The 24,768-nt window shown below is 41.8% G+C and overlaps 1 protein-coding gene across 6 annotated transcripts in view; it reads right to left on the bottom strand.

Annotated features, from left to right (window-relative positions):
- piezo1 (piezo type mechanosensitive ion channel component 1 (Er blood group)) overlaps positions 1-24,768 on the bottom strand; it is a 260,505-nt gene that overhangs the window by 43,062 nt on the left and 192,675 nt on the right. For 5 of the 6 annotated variants that reach the window (XM_086044430.1, XM_086044432.1, XM_086044434.1 and 2 more), the window contains 6 exons: positions 19,649-19,907; positions 13,757-13,945; positions 12,077-12,220; positions 11,796-11,985; positions 11,516-11,542; positions 442-574 (listed from right to left, as the gene is read on the bottom strand). In XM_086044430.1, coding sequence (XP_085900556.1) covers positions 442-574; positions 11,516-11,542; positions 11,796-11,985; positions 12,077-12,220; positions 13,757-13,945; positions 19,649-19,907 — 942 coding nt within the window. The remainder of the gene's footprint in view (positions 1-441; positions 575-11,515; positions 11,543-11,795; positions 11,986-12,076; positions 12,221-13,756; positions 13,946-19,648; positions 19,908-24,768) is intronic. The other variant, XM_086044431.1, reaches the window with a different exon arrangement.

Raw genomic sequence — 24,768 nt, 5'->3', positions numbered from 1 at the left:
GCTTGATTTGCACCCATAGACGGTGCTCTGTTTTCCATGTTGGTTAAAATCTATAAATGTAGTGTTCACAGGCAAAATCCAAATCTGAAGATGAGCATAGAGATTCTGCGCAATTTATTGTTTGGATAAGCAATGGAATTATGACGCACCTCGACAAAACACACACACAGGTGTGCACACAGGCGCACTCACACACGCACACGGCGCACACACACGCAATTCAGTCAACACATTCCAAATTGCTCACATGAAAAATTGGTGGGTTTAAACAAGTTGTTGTGTATCAAATCCAGATGTAAGAAAGTGCCTACAATAAAAGCTGATACCCATGTCTCATATTCAGATTTTGTTATCGAACTCAAATTTTTTCACTTGACAGCAAAAATAAATAAATGTAAACAGGCAACGCTCTGCCGCTTCTCAAAAATAGCGTTAACTAACCCATGGATAAATGCATGTTTTAACTTGTGTCTGACAGCCCGTATTCCACTGCTGGCTCTTTCTTTCCTTCTGACTCTCCTCTTCCTTGTCGTAAGGTCTTTGCTGGGGTCTGTGTTCTCAGTCGTGGGCTTCGCTAGAAATGGTAATAACAGCCACATATGAATGATGATGAAAAAATAGAAACAAATAGGAGAAAAACTACACTATATGAACCAAGACGAAGCTTATGTAGCAACAAAATTGACTTTGTCTCTGGCCAAGTAACTTATGATCAGTGGTCTCCAAGTCCAGTCTTCATGAGCCCATATCCAGCCTGTTTCATTAAGATAAGATAAGATAAGATAAGATAAGAATGCCTTTATTGATCCCACAGTGGGGAAATTTTCGTTGTTACAGTAGCAAAGATATAGGTCACACAGGGGCGGCGGCATAATGTGGCCATTAATGTATAACATTGACGGCAAACATTTAGAATCAAACCTATGTAGATATACGCAGTAACATGTGTATATACACATGTGTATACACACCAACCTACATCTACATAAAAAATATGAGGAACACTCATTTCGGCCTGTACATAGTACAGAGGAAAAAATACTCTAAGTGACAGTGCTGCAGTGCTGTAGTGAAATGTAAGGAACAGCATTGGATAAAAATAAAACTAGACTAACAGTAGTGGGGAATGTTGAGTATTGCACGGTATTACAGTAGTGGGGAATATTGGGTATTGCACGATATGAGCTCAGGTGCAGGACTGCACAATTGCACTAATGACCGCCAGTTTGTAGAGACTACACAATGTTCTTGTTAAAGAGTCTGACAGCAGCAGGCAAGAAGGAACGGCGGAATCTCTCCTTTGCACAGCGAGGGTGTAACAGTCTGTCACTGAAGGTGCTATGGAGTGCTGTTAGGGTGCCCTGGAGGGGGTGGTCCGGGTTGCCCAGCATTGATGACAGCTTGGCCAACATCCTCCTGTCCCCCACCGAGTCCACAGAGTCCAGGGAGCAGCCCAGGACAGAGCCGGCCCTCTTGACCAGTTTGTCCAGCCGCTTCTTGTCCCGGGCCGAGACGCCGCCTGCCCAGGTGACCACTCCCTGGAAGATGACCGATGCAACCACCGAGTCATAAAAGTTCCTGAGGAGTGTCCCCTGAACCCCAAAAGACCTCAGTCTCCTGAGTAGGAAGAGTCTGCTCTGACTCTTCCTATAGAGGGCGTCTGTGTTGTCGCACCAGTCCAGTTTATTGTTCAGATGAACACCCAGGTACTTGTAAGTTGAGACTCTCTCAACATCTGTTCCCCGGATATTCACTGGTGCAGGTGAAGAGTGCTGGCGCCTACCGAAATCCACCACCATTTCTTTGGATTTCCCCGCATTGATCAGGAGGCGGTTCTGCTGGCACCAATCCACAAAACCCTGAGTAAGTTCTCTGTACTCCCGATCATCTCCGCCTGTGATGAGGCCGACAATCGCAGAGTCGTCAGAGAACTTCTGCAGGTGACAGGTAGGGGTGTTGTAGTTGAAGTCCGAGGTGTAGAGGGTGAACAGGAAGGGAGCCAAGACAGTTCCCTGTGGGGCCCCCGTGCTGCAGAGGAGCACGTCAGACACACAGTCCTGTGTTCTCACATACTGTGGCCGGTTTGTGAGGTAGTCCTGGATCCATGTGGTGAGGTGGTGCGCCACCCCCGCCCGCTCCAGCTTGTCTCCCAGTAGGGTGGGCTGGATGGTGTTGAAAGCACTGGAGAAATCAAAGAACATGATCCTCACAGTGCTCCCCGCCTTCTCCAGGTGGGAGAGTGAAGTGTGGAGGAGGTAGATGATGGCATCATCCACACTGATGCCAGGCTGGTATGCGAACTGGAGTGGGTCCATTGAGGAGCTCACCAGGGGGCGCAGGTGGACAAGGACCAGTCTCTCCAGGGTCTTCATCAGGTGAGACGTCAGCGCCACTGGTCTGAAGCTGTTGAGCTCCTTCGGGTGGGGGGTCTTTGGCACCGGAACCAGGCAGGATGTTTTCCATAGCTGGGGGACCCTGCCCAGCTTCAGGCTCAGGTTGAACATGTGCTGGACAATTCCACACAGCTGGTCTGTGCAGGATTTGAGGAGCTGGGGGCTGATGCCATCTGGACCCGCTGCCTTCCTCGCCTTCATCTTCTTCAGCTGGTTCCTCACCTGAGATGTTGTGAAGGCCAAGGCTGGACAGGAAGGAGTGGTGGCTATCTGGTGTAGCTGGGAGCTGGAGTCTGTGGAGAAAAGAGGGGAGGGGGTGACACGCCCAGCAGGAGGAGTAGGTGGAGACTGCAGCAGGAGAGACTGAGTGGAGGCAGGCATCTGATCGAACCTATTGAAAAAGAGATTCAGCTCATTTGCCCACTGCAGGTCCCCCTCAGTCCGGGTCTTGGGTTGTCCGTGGCCTGAGATGGTCTTCAGGCCCCTCCAGACTCCCCTGGCGTTATTCTGCAGCAGCTGCTCCTCCATCCTCTTCCTGTAGGACCTTTTCCCCTCTCTGATCCTCCTCCTCAGCTGGCGCTGCACAGTCCTCCGCTCCTCTATGTTGCCTGACGCAAAAGCCCTCCTCTTCTCCTTCAGGAGAGCTTTTATGTCTGGTGTGATCCAGGGTTTGTTGTTGGAGAAACACCTTACTGTCCTGGTGGGTATGGTGTTCTCCATGCAGAAATGTATATAGTCTGTAACAGTGTCCGTTAGACTACTAATGTCTTCCCCATGAGCATCGCTGAATACTTCCCACACAGTTGTGCTGAAGCAGTCCTTTAAGGCCTCCTCGGCCTCTCCAGACCATCTCTGAACCGTGCGGGTCACAGCTGGCTGCCTGTGGACCAGAGGTTTGTACACAGACTGGAGAGCCACCAGGTTGTGATCAGCTTTGCCCAGCGGGGGGAGGGGCAGTGATGTGTATGCCTCCTTGGTGTTGGCATAGAAAAGGTCCAGTGTTTTATTGTCTCTGGTGTGGCAGGTGACATACTGTGTGAATGAAGGCAGAGAGGAGGAAGGGGAGGCATGATTGAAGTCACCAGAGATGAGTACCAGGGCATTTGGGTGCTGTGTTTGTAGCCTGCTCACTGCTGCAGTCAAGACATCACAGGCTGTGTCGCTGCTGGCAGCTGGTGGGACGTAGACGGTCACCGCGATCACGTGACTAAACTCTCGCGGGATGTAGAATGGCCTCATGCCAACAGCTAGCAGCTCAATATCCCTGCTGCAAAGCTGCTCCTTAATCGTGATGTGCCCAGGATTACACCATCTATCGTTCACAAACACAGCCAGCCCTCCTCCTTTCCTCTTTCCACTCTCCAGCGTCCTGTCCGCGCGTATGATTTGGAAGCCGTCCAATTCTACGACCGCGTTCGGCGTTAGCGTTGTTAGCCACGACTCCGTGAATAGCATCAGGCTAGCCTCCCGGAAGTCCCTCTCGTGCCGGGTAAGCGCCGCTAGCTCGTCCATCTTGTTGGGGAGCGATCTAACATTCCCCATGATAACAGACGGGAGGACGGGATGGTATCGTCTCCTCCTTTCCCGGCGTTTAACCCCCGCACGAGATCCCCGTCTCTTCCTCCTCAGCTCACGGGGGATATCGGGTCTCGCCCCGGGAGCCGGCGCATGGTTAGCACGGAGTGCTAACAGCTGATTCCGGCTGTAAACAATGGGGGCTCGGCTCCGAGCCAAGTCGCCGGACACGATCGCGCAAAAAATAGCAATCAGCAGCAGCAAGAATACCGCAGTTTGGGTGTCCATTGCTACGCAAGTTACGACTATCAATTATACGAAAAAGGTATGAGGTAGAGTAATATTAAAGAACAAAAACACACGAAAAGGCTCACCGATGAGCCGGAGCTACTGTAGCGGGCTGCCACTCGCACGGCGCCGGAAGTAACCCTGTTCCAACACAGCTGATTCAAATGATCAGCTCATCAGCAAGCTTTGCACAAGCCTGACATCGATCCTGAATCAGGCGTGTTGAATATGAAAACAGGCTGGATAGGAAGCTTATGAGGACAGGAGGAGTCAAAACTATTTGAGCCTTGATGTGTCATGAAAGTGATTTCTAAACAATTAGCAGAAGTTTCATGAATATTTTAAGCGTTAAAAGGGATGTATTGCAGAGTGATGACGTAAGAGGGGAGCGACGAGAGACAGAGCAGGAAAGAGAGGTATATATATTGGATTGGTGAAAAAATAAACAGGACCGACAGCTTTCGCTCCCAAAAGGAGTACAAATTCTGGAATATTTTTCTGTCTGATGAAGAGTGTTTTGGAACGGCGTACACATGACACGGTACAATAGGATGGGCATTATTGCAGCAATTATGATATGATGCATTAAATGTGTTTCTCTGGACGTGTCTCCATGGGTATTTGTGTTTGGCTTTGTGTCTGCTTCATGCGCCAGATGTATGGATTGACAGTTGTAAAGTGGTGGCTTGATAAGCAGAAACACAATGAATGCTTTAGAGTTCGCACTTGCTTTTTTAGACTTTTGGCCCAAAAAGTAGCAGCCACCAAGCTCCAACCCTAGTACTCATGGTAACGAAGGACTGATACAAGCCGGCGCCATGGATGGTTGCCATAGTACCTCGTTGCCTGGTACTCTCTTTTGTTTTTGTCTAGTTCATTCACCCTTGTTGACGCTACGCCAGGTGACATTTGCTAAACATGAGGCATCTACTTCGGACAGTTTTTCAGTAATTTTCAAAAATCCAGAATGTTTTTCTGGGATATTAACCAAAGAAATATCTTCACTCTGCTGAGCTTGGCAGACACAGATGACGCAGAGGGAATCACGGCGAAGTCTTAGTGAAGCTTCGAATGTAAGAACTCTGCTTGCAGCGACTCATCCAACGAATCTGTGTTCTCTGTCCAACAGGCAAGGTGCTTCACCTCACCAAGATCACCAAATAATTTGCACGTTTTGTCACTCTTCGCTTTACTGAAACTTGGCTCAGTGACTTGCATCCGTGATGGTGCGCTACAACTGCAGGCTTCCAACTTCATAGATCAGACCACAACTTTCACGGAAAACAAAATGGTGGTGGAATAATGCTTATGCGTTAAAGAAGGTTGGTATACTCTCTGCATCATTTACACATTTGTTGCTGATCAGTATTACCACACTGCTGGACCCTTTATACTAGGGATGTCACAATATTGGCAATATCGTGATATCACGATATTAACATTGCCACGGTATATCATCGTCGTCATGTCACGATATTAATAGCAGCATATCTGTTTAAAAGCCCAAGTTGTTTTCCATTTGTGCAGTTATAGCACCCTCTGGTGCTTAGGTTATTAGTGCAGTTTAATTTGATGCATGACTGGCCAAGCCTATTTCTGTGAATGCTGTTATTATGTACGAAAACAGAATACTGTGATTTTTTAATTTTTTTTAATATAAGCTCTTTTTTGTTACAATATCATGAGCTTTTATGCAATATCGTGAGCTTTTTATGTATTGATAACCTCTCCACAATATCGTGATAACTATTGTATCGCGAGGTTCATATCGTGATATTATCCTATCGTGACATTGGGGTTGCGTGACATCCCTACTTTATACTGCTTAATGGTTCACTGCATCGATTATACATTTGTTGTTGTCTCAATATTACTGCACTACTGGATGCTTTATATTGCTTAATGACTTGCTGCACTTTTGTGTTCATTTCCTAAATGCATATAAAATTATATTTTGCCATAGTGGTTTATCTGTTAAATACAACCCAGAGGTGGGAGTCAGTTACATATGTGCAAGTCACAAGTAAGTCTCAAGCAGGACATAAGTCACAGTCGAAAAAAAAAAAATCAAGAAAGTCAAGTTGAGTCACCGCCAAATTCCAAGCAAGTTGCAAGTCCATCCATCCATCTATTATCCAAACCACTTCTCCTCATGAGGGTCACGGGCGTACTGGATCCTATCCCAGCTGTCTTCGAGCAGAACACCCTGAACTGGTTGCCAGCAAATTGCAGGGAAGACATAGACGGACAACTATTCCCATTCACAATCATACCTAGGGACAATCTATGAATGTGGGAGGAAACTGGAGTACCGGGAGAAAATCAGGCACAGGGAGCACATGCAAACTGCACACAGTTATGCCGGATCCCGGATCCGAACCCTGGACCTCTGCGCTGTGAGACGGACGTGCTAACCACTCGCACACCGTGCTGCCGAGTCACATGTCAAGTCATAAAATCTTGCTCAATCACAATGTATGTTGAAATTTTATCATATATATTTTTTTCTATTTGTACCCCACCCCATACTACAAAAAGTACATTGTCTCTAAAACTAAAACAAACATTGACAACTCTAAAAATGAAATGAAAAACATAATAACTATGGGAATAAACATTTGTAATCACCAGATTATACGTATGTTGTTTCTGGCCGCCAAATCTAATGTGTGAAAATGGGTGAATGAAACTTTGTGCACTTTGTAGGTTGTCACTTTTTGAAGGTAAGTGAAACTGACGTGCATTAGTTATGGGGGAGCTGTCACATCGAATATGGCAAACACGCTCACGACCAGAAAAGTACTCTATGTAATTTACTCTACAGAAAAACACTATATGTCGAGACTATTTATCGGTGCCTATGCTTAAATAATGATCACTGTTTTAAATGGTAGAGTTTCAAGATTCCAGTCTCCATGGTGTCTAAACCTATGGCTGTATTGGCTTCTCAATTACTGTAAATGCAGAACTGACATGAAGTGTTTCACCAGCAACTGGTGAGCTAAACTATCAAGCTAACCTAGCTAGCTTACGTTCATTGAGCTATATTAAGTGCGTCAGACAGATAAAACAAAATGAGTTTCAAACTTTGCATGCTATTGTCTTTTTCCCGGTTTCATCAGAACGATCATCATTGAATCCAAAAATGTCCCCACACCGTTTTTCTCCCCACAATAGATGGCCAGCATAAAGCAGCGTGCTTTACTTCTTTTGGAATTATTTTGGTTGCCATTTATGTTTCGGTGCATAGCTACTTTTGAAGTGCACATTGCTTCACCTTGTTATTAAATAGGGGCAAGGGGGAGTTTCTCAAACAGTAGAGGTTCAAGCCCCAAGTTGGGTGGAATCCACAAAAAAAAAAACCTTTTTATTCTTGTGGCTTCCTTTTTATTAGATAGTAAAAATGTCATCGCATGTAGAAGAGACATCATAGTTAATGATGCTGCCACAAAAAAAAAGTTTGTTGTTCACATTTCTTTTGATCCATCAGGCTATATGCCATCTTTTTGGCTGCGTATTGTCTTTCACGCGCAGACACACATATAAGGATGGGTACCTTTCACATTTGAACCAGTTTCGGTTCCAATAGATATCATGAATTTAGAATGAATGAGCCACAAGATGGAGTAAAAATAAAAGGTATGGAATTTTAGAATTAATAAAGTGTCAATAATACAAATTAATATTACAATACAAAGGGCGAAGCAAAGTTCTTTGCTACAAACAACACAAGGAATTAAGTGAAATAGTAATACAATGAACGAAGATAAATAGTTGTGTTAGTATGATCTATGTTATCGCTCCTTCTGCTGTTGTTTTTATCAGGGCCTCTGCCTCTCCCCATTGAGACCTGCCCCCTTCAACCGTGTCTGTGCATACATACGCGCGTGCCTATGTGCAGGATGGAGGATATACCAGCTGGAGCAGGATCCAAGTTCAAGAAATTGCAATCAGCTTTCCACAAATCAATCAATCAATCAATGAATCACATTTAATTCATATAGCACTTTTCATACATAAAAATGCAACTCAAAGTGCTGTAAAACATTCAAAGCAAAACATTAAAAAATAAATAAATAAATAGATAAAAAAAAAATAAAAAAAATCCGTTCATGCCCTCCCTCCCAACAAACCCAAGACAGATATCCATTAGTACATCAGCAATCATTCACACACACCCACACAAAGTGCACAACCTGATAAAATGTGTTGAAAAGACATGACAAGGCACAGAGAAACCATATGAGGAAAGGGTACCCAAGGGGAGCTCTCCGCGCCGAGGGGAATGACAGCCCACGGCCACAGGGGCGCCGCCACCATAGAGACCCCAGCCCAGATTAGCCAGGCGGACCCCACACAAAGTGTAAAGGCCGCCGGCCACCCAGACCCAAGGAGTCCCTGAGATGACAACCCCCGCGGGAAGGGCAGCCACCCCTCCCTCAAAGCGGAGGTCCCCCCATGAGGAAACACTGGAGCTGAAAGCTGACAGCGGCAGAGAGCAACAAAACTAAAAGACAGAACAGTAGTATAGTCCAAGAACTAAAATCAGTAAGATAAGATAAAAAATAATCTTCAATCAAAAGAAAAGATAAATTATTTAAAAGTTGTTGAAAGCCAAACTAAAAAGGTGTGTCTTGAGCTTCCTTTTAAAAATATCGACAGTCTCTGCAGACCTGACGTCCTCTGGCAGGCTATTCCAAAGGTGAGGACCAAAATGGCTGAATGCAGCCTCGCCGTGCATTTTGGTCCTCACCCTTGGAATAGATAAAAGGCCGGCGCCAGAGGACCTCAGGATCCGCGAGGGTTGGTTTGATAAAAGCAAATCAGATAAATAAGATGGCCCAAGACCATTAACACATTTATAAACTAATAAAAGTACCTTAAAATCGATCCTAAAACACACAGGGAGCCAATGCAGCAATTTCAAAACTGGCGTAATGTGCTCCCGCCCTCTGGTTCTCGTCAGCACCCGAGCGGCTGAATTCTGCAGTAGTTGCAATGGTGAAATGCTCTTTTTCAGGAGGCCAGAGAGCAGGGCATTACAGTAATCTAAACGACAGGAAATAAAAGCATGCATCAGCACTTCCGTGTTAGCCTGAGAGAGAAACGGGCGGACTCTGGCGATATTCTTAAGGTGATAAAAACCAATCTTGGTTCCATTTTAATATGAGGAATGAAACTGAGCTCAGAGTCAAAAATGACGCCAAGGTTCTTCACACAATGTGAGGGATTAAAAATTTGTAGTTTTGGTAAAAGCTTCTCTCTCTCACCTTTTGTCCTGATTGAGCTGTAGGAAATTATCTGCCATCCATGACTTGATATCTAAAATGCAATTTAAAAGGGTATCAATGGATCCTGTGTCATCAGGAGACACGGCAATATACAGCTGCGTGTCGTCAGCATAGCTGTGAAAGCTGATGCCGTGTCCCCTGATGACATCCCCAAGGGGAAGCATATAAAGATTAAAACGTAGGGGGCCTAAAATTGAACCTTGGGGAACCCCACATTTAATTTCATGGGTTTTGGAGGAACAAGTATCCATACTTACAAAGAAATATCGGTCTGTGAGATAGGAATAAAACCAGTTAAAAACAGTACCGGAGATGCCCACTAGATTTTTAAGTCTATTTAATAAAATTTGGTGATCTACTGTATCAAAAGCAGCGCTTAGATCCAGTAGCACCAAGACTGTGAGTTTTCTCACGTCTGCAGTGCACCTAATATCATTTAAAATCCTTAAAAGAGCAGTCTCCGTACTGTGGTTCATCCTAAAACCAGATTGATATTTCTCCAAAATATTATTTGTATTTGAAAAATGATTCAACTGGATGAAAACCAGTTTTTCTAAAATCTTACTTAAAAACGGTAAGTTGGATACAGGTCTGTAATTATTAAAAACGCTCGGGTCAGAATTGCTCTTCTTCAGAAGGGGCTTCACGACCGCCGTTTTAAAGGCAGCGGGGAAGACGCCCGTCTGAAGAGAGCAATTGACTATATTTAAAATTTGTTCCTCAAAAAATCCATAAAATGTCTTAAAAAGAAATGTGGGAATTGGATCCAAAAGGCAGGTTGTTGGGTTTACCTGGGAGAAAACTCGACCAAGTGTCCTTGCATCAACCAGGGCAAAACTTTCCAGTGTTTCCTCATGTAAATATGATTGTCCAGGTTTATTAAAACTTGTGTTTTGACGGGCTAAAAGACTGGATCTTATGTCATCGATTTTACTTCTGAAGTGGTCTGCAAAGTCCTCACAGAGAGCATCTGTTGGTCTCTGTGGGGACTTATTAAAATCAGAACTAGTTAAAAGTTCAAAGGTGGAGAAGAGAACTCTGGGGTTGTTTTTATTGACTGTAATGAGGTTTGAGAAATAAGAAGATCTTGCCAGTTTGACTGTTTTATTGTAGGATTTCAGTTGTTCGCATAAAATTTCATAGTGTACTGTAAGTTTACTTTTTCTCTACCTCCTCTCTGCACTCCTGCATTTTCTCTTTGATGTTTTGTTAGCATTGTTTCTCCACGGGGGTACAGTCTTTGTTTTTGTTGTTTTAATTAAAAGTGGAACTACTGAATCTAATCATGATTTAAGATGTAGGTTAAAATTGTCAACAATAAGATCACAGGGTGCAGGTAAAATGTCAGCAGGAGTGCTTTTTAAGATCTCGATAAAATTTGCAGCCACCTCAGAAGATAGGTAGCGTTTCTTCACTGTTCTCACCGGGACTGCTAGATGGTTAAAACTGGCGATGTTAAAATAGACACAGTAGTGGTCTGACACTGCCAAGTCAACAACAGAGGACACACCAGCAGACAAGCCATAGGTTATAACCAAATCCAGGGTGTGTCCTCTGTTGTGAGTTGGCTGCAAGACGTGCTGTTTAAAATCCAAGCAGTTTAAAAGGTTTAAAAAATCTTTAAATCTCTGGATATTGGGTCCGAGATGTTGTCCATGTGTATATTATGTGTAAAAGCCAGTCCAAACCTGCACCTCGGCGCCAGATTGACTCATGTTGTCACGTTTGTCAGCCACATCCAGCTCAGGTATTTGCTGTCTGCTAAAAAATGTCTTTCTGATCCGCATTTTTTGCTCCCCCCCAAAATCTCCCGCACGTGCACCTGCCAGGTTTGCCTCTTTGCCGGCCTGCCAGAGCCCAGCATCTGAAGATGTTTGCTGCCCTGCCTGAAATGAATCCTCCCACTAATAATCTCTTGAACATTAAATGAACGACTTGTATGCTAATGAGCCCTTCTCGCATCTCTGCACTTAGGTCCTCATCCCACATCCTCGAACCCTAACAGTTTTTCAGGAACGCAAGGCTTACCTGTGTGGAGTTCGAATCCACCTTGGACTGAAACACAGTAAAAAATGACAGTCGGAAGAGGACATGAACGACAACAAAGAGACTAATTGTTGGGATCAAATTCTGAATTTGAATGTACACGCAGTAGCACAGTGTGGCTCATTTGCATGTGAGAGAACCCCCACCCCCCAAAAAAGCGAAATGAAAGTAAATGCTAACTGCACTCTTAATTGTTCATTGTTTGTGCATTTTCACCAAGGAATGTCAGAGCACTTCTAAGAAACCTGGAAACTGCACAAACCTTGAGTGGTCTGTTTTTTAAGCTCTTTGGGTTTCTTGCGTAAGTGGAGGCCACTGCTTTTCTGTGTGATTTCCTCTAAGACCTCTTCTTTGCTCCCAGAAATATTATCCTTTTTCAGCCTTCTGGAATGATTCAGCTCTGAAACTCTTTGTCGTGTCTTCTGGGATGTTGTTGATTCAGCTGGAAAGAACTGGACAGAAAATTAGTTCAAACATTTCGGAGAAAACCCCGTCAAATGGCCAATGTTTATAATAGTTTTAGTTACTGTTATTTACACAAACCTTTTCATGTTGTTCCAGGTCAGTGATATTGAAGCTTTCTGTGGTAGACACTGAGTTTAATTTGTCATCTTTTCCTTCCTTGTCATTACCAGTTGAGTTACTTTGTACCACCAAGGGGTCTTTGTGGTTCCACAAGCCATAACGCTGTATTCACATAAAATACATCAAGATACATGTCAAGAGCAACTCTTGACATATAGTGGAACTTCCAAAGTCAAAAGCTTCATGAATTCCATAGTTTGGAGGCGATGGAGGGAAATATATCAAAAAGGGAACAAAATGCAACACAAATACTGTATTGGGTTCTTGAAACAAGAAGCCAATCAATAGCTTTTGCTTTGAAAGGTTCAAAGCAATGACCCAAATTGTGACAGACATATACAGTAGCTTAAGTCTATTTGCAGTAACTTAAGATGTGAAAAAGTTGTTTATTAGTACAGTATTATAAAGAGACACATTCTGCTTCTCCAAGGAGAATCCAGGAATGTTAATAAATAATAGCTTTTTGAAATCTTATTGACGGCCAAAATGCCAATCTTCCCCTCTGACAGTGGTGTCATATCCAGGTCCAGAAGTAAACCTCTTTAGCCACAGATGCTTCTACTCAAGAGCTTGTTTACTTGCCGGTTAAGTAGAAGTATCTGTGGCAGGGTTTACTTTCTGGACCTGGATTTGACACCTCTATCAGCCAGGAGGATTTGCATTTTGCCCATCACTATGTTACATAATATTAACATAATGCTCTGATTGCTCCTTAAGTATGAAACAAACCACTCTCAGGTCTGCATCATTTTGACCGCATACTTTATGTGCACCATTTCTATGCTTCTGCAGTATAAACTATAAAATATTTATGCAAGTTGAAAAACGGCAGCCTTTTGAGGCTTGCTCTGCTTTGTCTTGAGTTGAGCCGGGTTGAAAATCAAAAGATGAATATGAGATCTCCAGGCACTTTACATCTGGATCTGACACACAAGTTAGAATGACCAACTATTGATTTTGCAGTTCATCTTCCACGTCGTGTAGCTGTAAAGTTAACAAAAGTTTGGTGATTACGAGAGTTAAGCAGATTACATTGTTTTTCAATACTTTACCGGATTTTCCAGACTATAAGCCGCTAATTTTTTCCTAGGTTTTGAACCATGCGGCTTATATAAAGGTGTGGCGTTCTGTGGATTTTTCTTCCACCGCTAGTGGCGCTCTAACTGTAATTACAATACAATACAATACAATACAATTGACATTAACAGGATGTGGCTACAGGTGGAGGAGTTCAACAGGCGAGGGCGCTATGCACTAGGTTATGAATTTGGTGGTATGTGGAAGTACAACAATAAACAGTGGATGTTAACTGACAAACTAGAGTGACAGCGGGCAGTCAAATGAAGGTAAGTACTGTTAATTTTCTCTTAGCTCTGTTCCGTTTTAACCAGCAAAGTTGCTGGCGTGTTAAAAGGCATTGTTTGGAAAGAATCTCATCAGGTACATGTACATTTACAGTTCAAAATCGCTCTCTAATGGCAGTAAATATAGTTTTTTTTCAACATAGATAGGTGCGGCTTATATAAAGGTGTGGCTTATAGCCCGGAAAATATGGTATTTCCATTGGGAAAATGTTAAGGGAAAAAAAAGCACCATGACTTTCTGAGGCACAATTTAGAATGACAATAACCAACTCACCATGAGCAAAGATCTATGGAAGAACAGAGCCAGTAGTTGAAGGAGGTCATATCTTATGTAGGTGTCTGTCTTCTCCAGACCCAGGATGCGAGGTGCAAAGAAAGGCTTGTCTTCATTTAAAGTCATCTCATAAACGCTGTTCCAGGGAAAAAATCCAAACTGAAAAAGGTATTTGACCACGACCATCACCTGGAGAGAAGTATAAACATCCAGGCACATCATTTCATTGTTCATCTACTTGCATGACAGTCAGTCAGTATGAATTGATTCATCAGTTTCAACTGCAACATGATTTTAGGGCCATTGCTTTTTGTGGAAGTGAACTTGTGTGACTTTGTTCTCCTATCAAGCTCAATGAGTTTTTCTCACTCGCTTTGATACCTTTCTCAGATTAGAATTAAAATTCTCCAAACTACTCTCCACACCATTGTGTCATTAAACAAAGCAGTTGCTCATTTATTTGAACACGTTTCAAATGTCTTGCTACATCCATGCCAGTAGTGCCAGATTGTTTCTTCTGGTTCCCACTTCAACAATTGCTGATGTCATATTTATCAAAATGTATCATAATGGTTCTCTGTTGAAATGTCTCATGACTCACAACGTTTTGGCTATAGTTCAAGTAAGTCTTTACATGTAAAATGGTTGGACAATTTGTCATAACATATTCCTTCCTATACATTCTCATTGCTCTTTCTTTCGTCCTGTGAATCTTGATTTTTCTGAAACGGGGAATGAAACATTAAATCAACAGTTTTCTGAAATTGCTCATTGCATGACAAGATATTCTTTGTAATGTGCATTAGGGCTGGGCGATAATCAAAAAAATAGTAATCATGATTATTTTGACTGATATTCAAATGATTAATAAAAATGAGTATTCATTGATTTCAAAACCAGAGATGGGGACTTTGCCCTTTTTTGGCAGTCCGATCTGTCAGCAATCTGGGTAACCTTCTGTCCTTGTCCCCCTGTCCTTATTCATAAAAATAATCATCCTCCAACCCTGTCCGTCCTCGTCCTTTTATAGCGCTTCCTTACATTCCGTCAAAAAATAAATAAATAATTTTTAAAAAAGGTCCATGCACTCAAACATTATTTAAAGCCCATTGGCTGACTAATTTCCTAGGCACATCCACTTACCGGCTGGGAGTATTGTGAGTGTATTCAATGGTTTACAACTGTTTAACCAAGATAGCATTTAACTGCAAACACAACCACATCGGCCACTACTACTAGACTGGAGTCCGCCAGGGGACATCATGAGAATATTTAAGATTACTTTATAATGCAGTACTATTGCGTTTTTTCCCCCCAAAGTGTTGCATTATAATGCAGTAAGCTTTCAGTTTCTATTGCGTTATTTCTCAAGAAAATAATTATTGCAAAATAACGCATGGTTATTTTAAGAGGAAACAAAAGACTTCTACTTCGTTTAAGTGTATGTTGGCACTGGTAGATATTTTTACAGTCTAAAGATGTCCCAGAAAAGGACATACTTCACATGCAAAGGGATAATGTTAATTTAACAAAACAAAATTGCTATCCACCTTTTTCCCACGTCCAAGATAGGCAGGACGTGTTTCTGTGAGTGGTCTGTGAGTGAAATGGCGTCCTGTAGTATTACATGTGTTGAACCACTAGAGGGCAGACTATGCCTGTGCAATGTTACTGCAGGGAACACACATGAAAAGTGTTGTGCAGGCAGTTAATAAAGTCGGCTCTGTGGTATTGCAGAAGAGAACAGTAGTCTTGCTTTTTAAAAGAATCAACACAACACTTGAACCAGTATTTGAACTGATTAGATCTGAATGGAGGGACGGATGAAAACCCACTTCCGTCCTTGCTTAATCTGTCCTTTTTAAATGATACACGTCCTCCGTCCGTCCACAAAATGGGCGCACATCGGGTAAGGATGGACGGCTCGTTCCATTCCTGGGAAGGAATGCCTATTTCTGTTCAAAACTATTCTATAACTAAACTATATTTCTATGCAACTACCAAAAATCAACTATTCAAAATTACCATGATGTCCCCATGTCAAATTCATCCCTGCATGTTCAACACTTTATTCTTGAACACTCCATTCTTTTTGCCAAGCACAAAATGACCATGTATAGTAACGACCATGTGAAATTCAGTCCTTCTTTTCACACATTCAAACCACGAATAAGCATCTCCCTCATCTTCTTAACATATTTATTCGATCTTATTTATTTATTTATTAGGTCTTTGGACGTACTGGGCTAGCCTCCTCAGATTTATTTCATGCCATATCATGTGCAAATGTGTGTTGGTACGACAATAAAAATTCCTTGAATCTTTGAAAACTCAACTTTAAATATAGCTTGAAAGAACAACCACAACTAAATTACTAACAATGTAAAATAAGTATATCCTACTCCGAATATCTAAAACAACAGCAAAAACTCTAAATACTGTAAAAATCAATACCGGCTGCTCCTGCTGTGCATATATTGGCCTCTTAGGGGGAGTGTGGTGCCGTGAATGCTGGAATACACACAATGAGATAACAGTAGAAGAAGAAACTTGCGATTGAGCTCTATTAATAGAACACATTTTTCACAGATTAGAACAGATATTTGCCTTTGAGTATTGTTATATTTCCTGCCTTTATGGGTTTTTACAGTGCTTGTGTGTAAATTCTGTCTTATCTGGGCACAATGACACCAAGGGCCCGATTTCCATAGACAGGTGCCCGTGCGGTTGGCGTTAAAATGGGCACATCTTAATTTTCATCTTCATTTTGCAAGTCTAGTTGAATGTGTTTGGGACTGCGTTGCGCCTCGCAGGCATTCTGGCAGAAATAGCTGGAATGTCCAGTGGCACACCCCCGGTGCACTTGACAACTCGGTGACAGAAAGTGGACTGTGCTTGGCAGGGGCGTGCAAAGGTCATTTGATGCCAAGGGCCAAATGCTTGATTTGAGGCTACAACACTAATAACACCAAGATATTTCCGTGTATAGAGTATATTTAGTTGATATAAAAATAAAAATAAATCATCCCCCGAAAAAATGCAAACACTAAAAGGAAATCGCTGCAAGTAAGAAACACTGCAATCATTAAAACAATGTGGAAGCAAACTTACAAACCACACACAAAAAAAGTAAAAGATAAACGCTGTAAATACAAAAACACACCGAGATGGAAACACCTGCAAATGAGAAATACTGCAAGTGGACGCCAAACAATGAAAGTGGGCGTGAAGGAATAATTACTTAATAGTTATCCCTCATTTGCTTGTTATTAATCACCAAATAGCTGCCACATGTATTGCTTCGTAGACTGTTGCGCAGCAATAAAGTGTGTTCTCTTTGCTCTCCTTGCAAGCTGGTAAAAAGAAATTGAGCGTCTTCCCTCTTTTTGGTGTCTTATTTTGAAATGTCTAATTGATTAACCTGACATTTTCTTGGTCCTTCAAGCCGGATCCCAAGATATCTGAGGGTCCCAGAAGTCGAGTCGACCTCTAGACGGAGTCCGTGACCACGGCACAAAGACCTTTTCCAGGACTGGACATCAGCTCTGCTTCTGGGAGCTAAAGATTGACGGGAAGCCGAGGGGGAAGACAGCTCTGGTGAGGAGGTCAAATCACAGGTTGTGTGAATGACTGGTTTGCGGCCGTTGTACAGACAGAGGAGTCTTAAAAACTGGTTGTGGCAGAGTAAGTATACTGTCAGACAGGTGACAGTAAGTGAACTGTCAGAAAAAAATCTCGACAATACTAGTCACTATGGAGTACAAAGAGACAGAGTAGAGTCTATAAAACTGAATAAGGATGCCGGAGTCCTACACTAGTGTTTAAATGTTTGAAAACTGTTATGAAGAGTGCATGTGAAAAGTGTGAGTGGAGGTTCATGACCTCATTGAACAGGAATTTGAGTGACAACTGTTGTGGGGAAGCAGAATTGTCCGCCACTTTGTGGTACAAGCTTGAGAATTACCCCAGACAGAAAGTAATTGTCACCCTGGTCAGGTGAAAGCCAGCAGAGTCACCCTAGGTGAATTGCTGACTCCAGTCAAAATGGGGAAATCAAACAGTAAAATGACTGATAAAAATGATCTGAAACAGGGGTTAACTTGTAAGGACTGGAAGTTTGTAGAAAACCAATGTCCTTCTAAAATAAAATATTTGAATTTGTGGATAACAAAATATGATTTCGCTAGCCAGCTAAATACACAAAAAATAGTACACTTGCAGGATAGAATAAGGACAGCGAAAAAATAATAAAAAGAAAATGGATTAAGATGGTTTTGGTGATACTGAGTTTTGGATGATAATGGCAATAAGAAGACAGAAATCAAAAGCTAGTATTAAAATGGAAGGCACTGTTTTCTTACATAGAAAAGAAGACGATGAGACGGGTACGGTGGGGTGGGAGTGAAGGAGGAAGAGGGTGGGAGAGTGGTGAGAGCAGACGTTATGCCTGATAAGGCTTCTGCAGCTCCAACTTTTGGCGCTTATCCACCTCTGCCCAACTCGCCCCTTCCGCCAACACCACAATCACCACACGGGCAGCCAGAGGGGAGAGTGACTCAATCAAGGGGAGAGGACATAAATTGGTCGAAAACATTGGGGAATGTGTTCTCAACTCCCAATACTACATTTCAGGCTCTGGGGGAAAACTGTGTGAACACATTTCCCATGATTAAAGTTGCAAATCCGAATATTGATGAAAAGTCGTCTACTATTTTGGTGCATAGAACATGGACCCAAGATGATGTGAAAAAAGCCATAGAAGGCATCACATCTCATAGAACAGATGTTGTTGAATTTTTACAGCAAATTGAAGACCTTAGGAGGTCCTATCATTTGAATGGGGTAGAGGTCCAGCAAGTGTGGATGACAGCCTTGAAGGGAGCCTGGCATAGTGTTAGAGGGGACTGGGATCCGAAGGAGAGCCACGCTGTTCTGGGACATGATAGCCGAGAACTAGCACTTCGAGTTTATGGCTTGATGGAACGTGCAAAAGTAAAATTTAAGCAGAGAGGAAATTATCCAGCCATTGGAAGGGCTGCACTAAAGTAAAATGAATCATTTGAAAATCATAGAGTTCGAATGACTGCATGTTTTAGAGCGAATAGTGGTATTCCTGAGGAACATGATCCTCGGGGTATTTATCAGGAACAACTTAAAAATGCCCTACACGCTCATTCATCTAGTGCAATAAGGCAATGGATAGATAAACATTGGGTTGATAAGGCCACTGGCAGTCTTGAACAGTACATAAATCAAGCACTGCATGCTGAGGGTGTACTGCAGGGGAAAAAGAACGCGGCAGATGTCTTTATTTTGGAAAATAGTGAATTGCATTTTAACGGGCATGGCTTAATAGAAATAATCGAGGAAGAGGCAGAGGCAACATGATTAGCTAAGGGTGCGGTGCCAACCCTGGTTAACCAGGTGAATTAATTTGTTGGTGCTGTGGTCAAACTGGGCATATTTTGCGTGATTGTCCGAAAAAAAAAAATGAAGCAGCTTCCAGGTTTGGCATGACTAGGACAGCAGTTGACATCATTTAAGAAAAATGTGGTACTAGAACGGTCTGAGTTGAATTTGCAGGAAATATTGGCTATGAATACAATACGACCAGAAATTGAGTTAATAGTTAATTGCAAGTCTATGACATTTTTGTGTGACACAGGAGCCTGTAGAACTGCATGCAGAGAGGATATTCCTGGGTTTGCTGGAGTTCTACAGGAATGGTTTTGTAACCATTTCCAGACTGATAGATGTCAATTGTTTTAGTTTTCATCTGTTCTTGAACTTAGCTTTGAATCGTTACTTTCCCTTAATAAATAAAAATGAACATTTATAAACTGCATTTTATGTTATGTATAGATGGACAGACTTTTGTTAGACATTACCTACCTCTGTGTAGACAATGGCGGTCATCCAAAATGTTTTGGTTGGTCTTGGAACAGTCAACATAGCCCATAGAAAGACCATAATCGGCAATACGAGTGATATCACAGAGGCACTGACCACATTATTCAATATTATGATGAAATAACAAACAAGCTCAGAATTGGCTGCCAGCAGACTGTGTGTGGCGAACAGGAGCTTCAGCAGGCGGTTTTGGTTGTTGTAGAACGTTATACTCTCTTCCAGTTCTTCAATAAAGAAGTGCCTAGGAGGCAAAACAGAGTGTCACAAACAGGTGTTAGTTATCGTCATCGTCCAGTCAACTAAAAAATTTAACACATGTAGTTCCCAGCAAAGCTGTCACTGACAGAAGTACCGTATTTTCCAGACTATAAGCCGCTACTTTTTTCCTAAGTTTTGAACCATACGGCTTATATAAAGGTGCGGCTATTCTGTGGATATTTCTTCCACCGTTGGTGGTGCTCTAACCGTAATTACAATTTGCCATTAACAAGATGTGGATGAGTTCAACAGGCGAGGTCGCTATGGACTATGTCATGAATTAGTTGATATGCGGAAGTTAACTGACAAACTGGAGTGGCAGCGGGCAGTGAAATGAAGATAAGTACTGTTTATTTTCTCTTGGTTCTGTTCCCGTTTAATCAGCAAAGTTGCTGCCGTGTTAAAAGGCACTGCTAGGAAAGAATCGGTTCAGGTACATACATGTACATTTACAGGTGCAGTTTATATAAAGTTGCATCTTATGTTTTTTTTTCATACTTGTGTGAAGGCGAAAGCCTTCACACGTTATTCCTATAGTTTATTATTATTATTCCACTTTTTAACACTTTTTTTGGTGTGCGACTCCTTCCACATTTTTCACCCGATTCACTTCATTCAAGGTTCAAAACATTCAGAAAATTCATGCCTTCCGGGGTAGTCATTTCTGTCGTTCCCCAACTTTACTGTTTCCCGAATATTTCTCATTTTTCACATAAAAAACCCATTCATTTCCAATGGCACTTTCAACATTTCCCATTTCCACCATTCCAATTAGAAATTTACAAGATTCAACTCATTCAACTCACATTGGTAAAGCTTTTCAACACACCCACAATTCTTACTTCCCAAAAATTAAACATATTCACCCGTAAAAACCCCCCACAAAATTCCACCATTCATTCCCATTGCCATATTCAACAATTCACATTTACATCATTCCAATTTGAAATTCACAACATTCATCTCATTCAACTCATATTGGTCAACCTTTTCAACACACCCCAAATTCCTATTTCACACACATTCAACTCAATCACCCTTAAAAAACCCACAAAAATTCAACTATTCACCATTCTTTTCCATTGGCACATTGAAACTTTCACAATTACACCATTCCAATTTCTACAAATTCAAGTCATTCAACTCATTCAGCTCACATTCAACTTTTCAACAGCCCAAAATTCCTACTTCCCACACTTTCAACTCATTCACACTTAAAAAACCCACAATAATTCAACTTTTTTATTGAGTATTCATTTCCATTGGCAGATTTAACTTTTAGCATTTACACCAATCCAATTTCCACAAATTCAAGTTATTCAACACATTCAGCTAACATTCAGCTTTTCAACACCCCCAAAATTCCTACTTTCCATACATTCACACTTAAAAAGTCCACAAAAATGCAACTATTCACCATTCATTTTAATTGGAACATTTAACTTTTCACATTTACACCTTCCCAATTTCCGCAAATTTAAGTCATTCAACTCACATTCAGCCTTTCAACACCCCAGAAATTCCTACTTCCGAAACATTCAACGCATTCACCCTAAGAAAGCCACACAATTTCACCATCCATTTCCAGTGGACCGGTGTTATTGCCCCTTCGTCTCGCCAGTGTGGCGGCCATCTTGTTTAGGGACATTAGCTAGACTGGGGATAAACACCCCGAGGTCTCCCCAGTGCGGCGGCCATCCTGGACAGGCACATTAGCTAGACTGGGGATACTCGCCCCGAGGTCTCCCCAGTGCGGCGGCCATCTTGGGGGAGGACCCAAAATCAACAAGAAGTGACCCCCAAATGACCCGGAAATGAACAGGAAGTGACCCAAATGACCCGGAAGTGACCCAAATAATCCGGAAATGAACCGGAAGTCTTTTCTTCCCTTCTTATTTTTTATGTCGTTCTCATTCCAGGCTATTCGCTATAATTTGAGGTCATTCAACCTCATTCAACTACATTCAATATCATTGCAATGCATTCCACAGTTTTTCATAGAGGTCAATCAACTTCATTCAGTATCATTCAACTTCATTCCACTTAATTCTACTTCATTTCAATTAATTACTTTCCGTTCAATTCCATTCTACTGAATTCTGTATCATTCAAATCAACTTCATCCCACTTATTTCTACTTCATTTCAATTCATTCCTTTTCATTCAATTTCATTCAACTTTATTCCTCTTAATTCAGAATCATTCAACTTCCTTCAGTATCATTTAACTTAATTCAGTATCATTAAACTTAATTCAGTAGCATACAACTTCATTCAACTACATTCAACTTCATTCCAACGCATTCCGCAGTTTTCATTCAGCTTCCTTCGCCTTCACACGCAATTTCTCCAGAAATTGCATTCTCTAGTATTACTATGATATTGCTTCATTCTTGCCACTCCAAAACTTCGGCGTGCCGCTACTTCCACATACTTCATCCGATTCACCCCGTTCAAACTTTAAACTATTCCAAAAATTCATGCCATGGCTGCTCTTTTTTGTTTTCACCCCTAACATTTACGGTTCCCCCAAAATTAAGCCTTTTTCACCCCAAAAAAACTCATTCATTTGCAATGGCACATTCAAACTGTAACTACTTCCACATACTTCATCCGATTCACCCCGTTCCAATGTCAAATTATTCCCAAAATTCATGCCATCAAAACTTGCATTTTTTTGCCCCTAACATTTACGGTTCCCCCATAATTAAACTTTTTCACCCCCAAAAACCCCATTCATTTCCAAATGGCACATTCAAGACTTCCCCATTTGCTGCGATGGTCCACAATATTTCATAGAGGTCATTCAACTTCAGTCTACTTCATTCAACTTCATTCAGCTCATATCACCCACAATTCCTACTTCCCAAAAATTCTAATTATTGAACGTTAATAAAACCATTCAAAAATTCACCATTCATTCCCAATGGCACATTCAACACTACACATTTAAACCATTTATATTTAAAATTAACAAGATTCAGCTCATTCAACTCACATTGGTTAAGCTTTTCAACACACCCGCAATACATACTTAGCAAAAATTCAAATTATTCAGTTTAAAAAAAAAAATCCAAAAATTCACCATTCATTTTCAATGGCACATTCAACACTTCACATTTAAACCATTCAGATTTCAAATTCACAACATTCAGCTCATTCAACTTCATACTTCCCAAAAATTCAAATTATTCAACCTTAAAAAAAGACGTCATTCAACTTGCAGTGCTGGTTTGATTCCTGCTCATTCCAACACTTTTCATAGAGTTCATTCAACTTCATTTAGGTCATTCAACTCACATTGGTTCAGCTTTTCAACACACTTGCAATTCATACTTCCCAAAAATGAATTGGTTGCCAGCCAATCGCAGGGCACACAGAGACAAACATCCGCACTCACAAAAACCCTTAGGGGCAATTTAGAGAGTCCAATCAACCTACCATGCATGTTTTTGGAATGTGGGAGGAAACCGGAGTACCCGGAGAAAACCCACGCAGGCACAGGGAGAACATGCAAACTCCACACAGGGAGGCCGAAGCCGCGATCGAACCCACGACCTATGAACTGTGAGGCGGACGAGCTAACCAGTCGACCACCGTGCCGCCACCTGCAATTCATACTTCCCAAAAATTCAAATTATGAAACCTTAAAAATCCCATTAAATTTGCCATTCAGTCCCACTTGTACATTCAACATTTCAGATTTATTGCCTTCCACTTAAGTCCCTGATGGTGTGGTGGTACAAACGCCAAGTTGTAAGTGGGTAGCGCTGGTTCGATTCCTGCTCATTCCAAGATTTTTCATAGAGTTCATTCAACTTTATTCAGCATCCTTCGACTTTATTCCACTTTATTCAATTTCATTCCACTTTATTCAACTTCATTCAACTTCATTCCAATGCATTCCGCAGTTTCTTTTCAGCTTCCTTCGCCTTCACACGCAATTTCTTCAGAAATTGCATTCTCTAGTATGACTATGATATTGCTCCTTTTTTGCCACTCCAAAACTTTGGCGTGTCGCTACTTCCACATACTTCATCCGATTCACCCCGTTCGGATTTCAAATTATTCCAAAAATTCATGCCATCACAAGTTGTATTTTTTTTTGCCCCAAACATTTATGGTTCCCCCAAAATTCAACTTTTTTCACCCCCAAAAACCCCATTCATTTCCAATGGCACAATCAACACTTCCCCATTTGCTGCGTTGGATCAATTCATGCTCATTCCAAAACATTCCACAATTATTCATAGAGTTCATTCAACTTCATTCCTCTTTATTCAACTTTATTCAGTATCATTCCACTTTATTCCACTTCATTCAACTTTTTTCAACTTCATTCAGTATCATTCAACTTTATTCACCTTCATTCCACAGTCTCTTTTCAGCTTCCTTCGCCTTCACACGCAATTTCTCCAGAAATTGCATTTTTTTTAAAATAGAGTGGCTGTGGCTGATAAAAAGGTGCGGCTTATAGTCCAGGAAATACAGTAATCATAAAAGTACACGATTGAATTGAAAATTATGGTGCCGCTGGGTGGGAGAGGTTATGGATGTCCTAAAGGCATAAGGAACTGCTTTGATCTTTATCCCCCAATACCAACATACAGTTGGTGGTGAAATCTTCTGTAGCTCAGCCAGTGGTTCCCCAACTTTTTTTGCAGTACCCACTTGTGGAGAAGCCACACCGCCGGTTGCTTTGAGCGGACAAGAGGAGGGGAACTCCTCCTCTGAGAGGGTAGATAAAAATAAGCAGACAATCAGGTAACCAACAGTGGCCATGTTGGCTGCTAAATGCTATCTTGGTTGACAGTTAAACAGTTGTAAACAGATCAGTCCAATCAC

Source organism: Filicampus tigris, chromosome 11 (assembly GCF_054856515.1).
Source record: "Filicampus tigris isolate MCC_2025a chromosome 11, RoL_Ftig_1.0, whole genome shotgun sequence".
NCBI lineage: Eukaryota > Metazoa > Chordata > Actinopteri > Syngnathiformes > Syngnathidae > Filicampus > Filicampus tigris.
The sequence above is the reverse complement of the archived record's forward strand: the minus strand, read 5'-3'. Positions and strand labels throughout refer to the sequence as shown.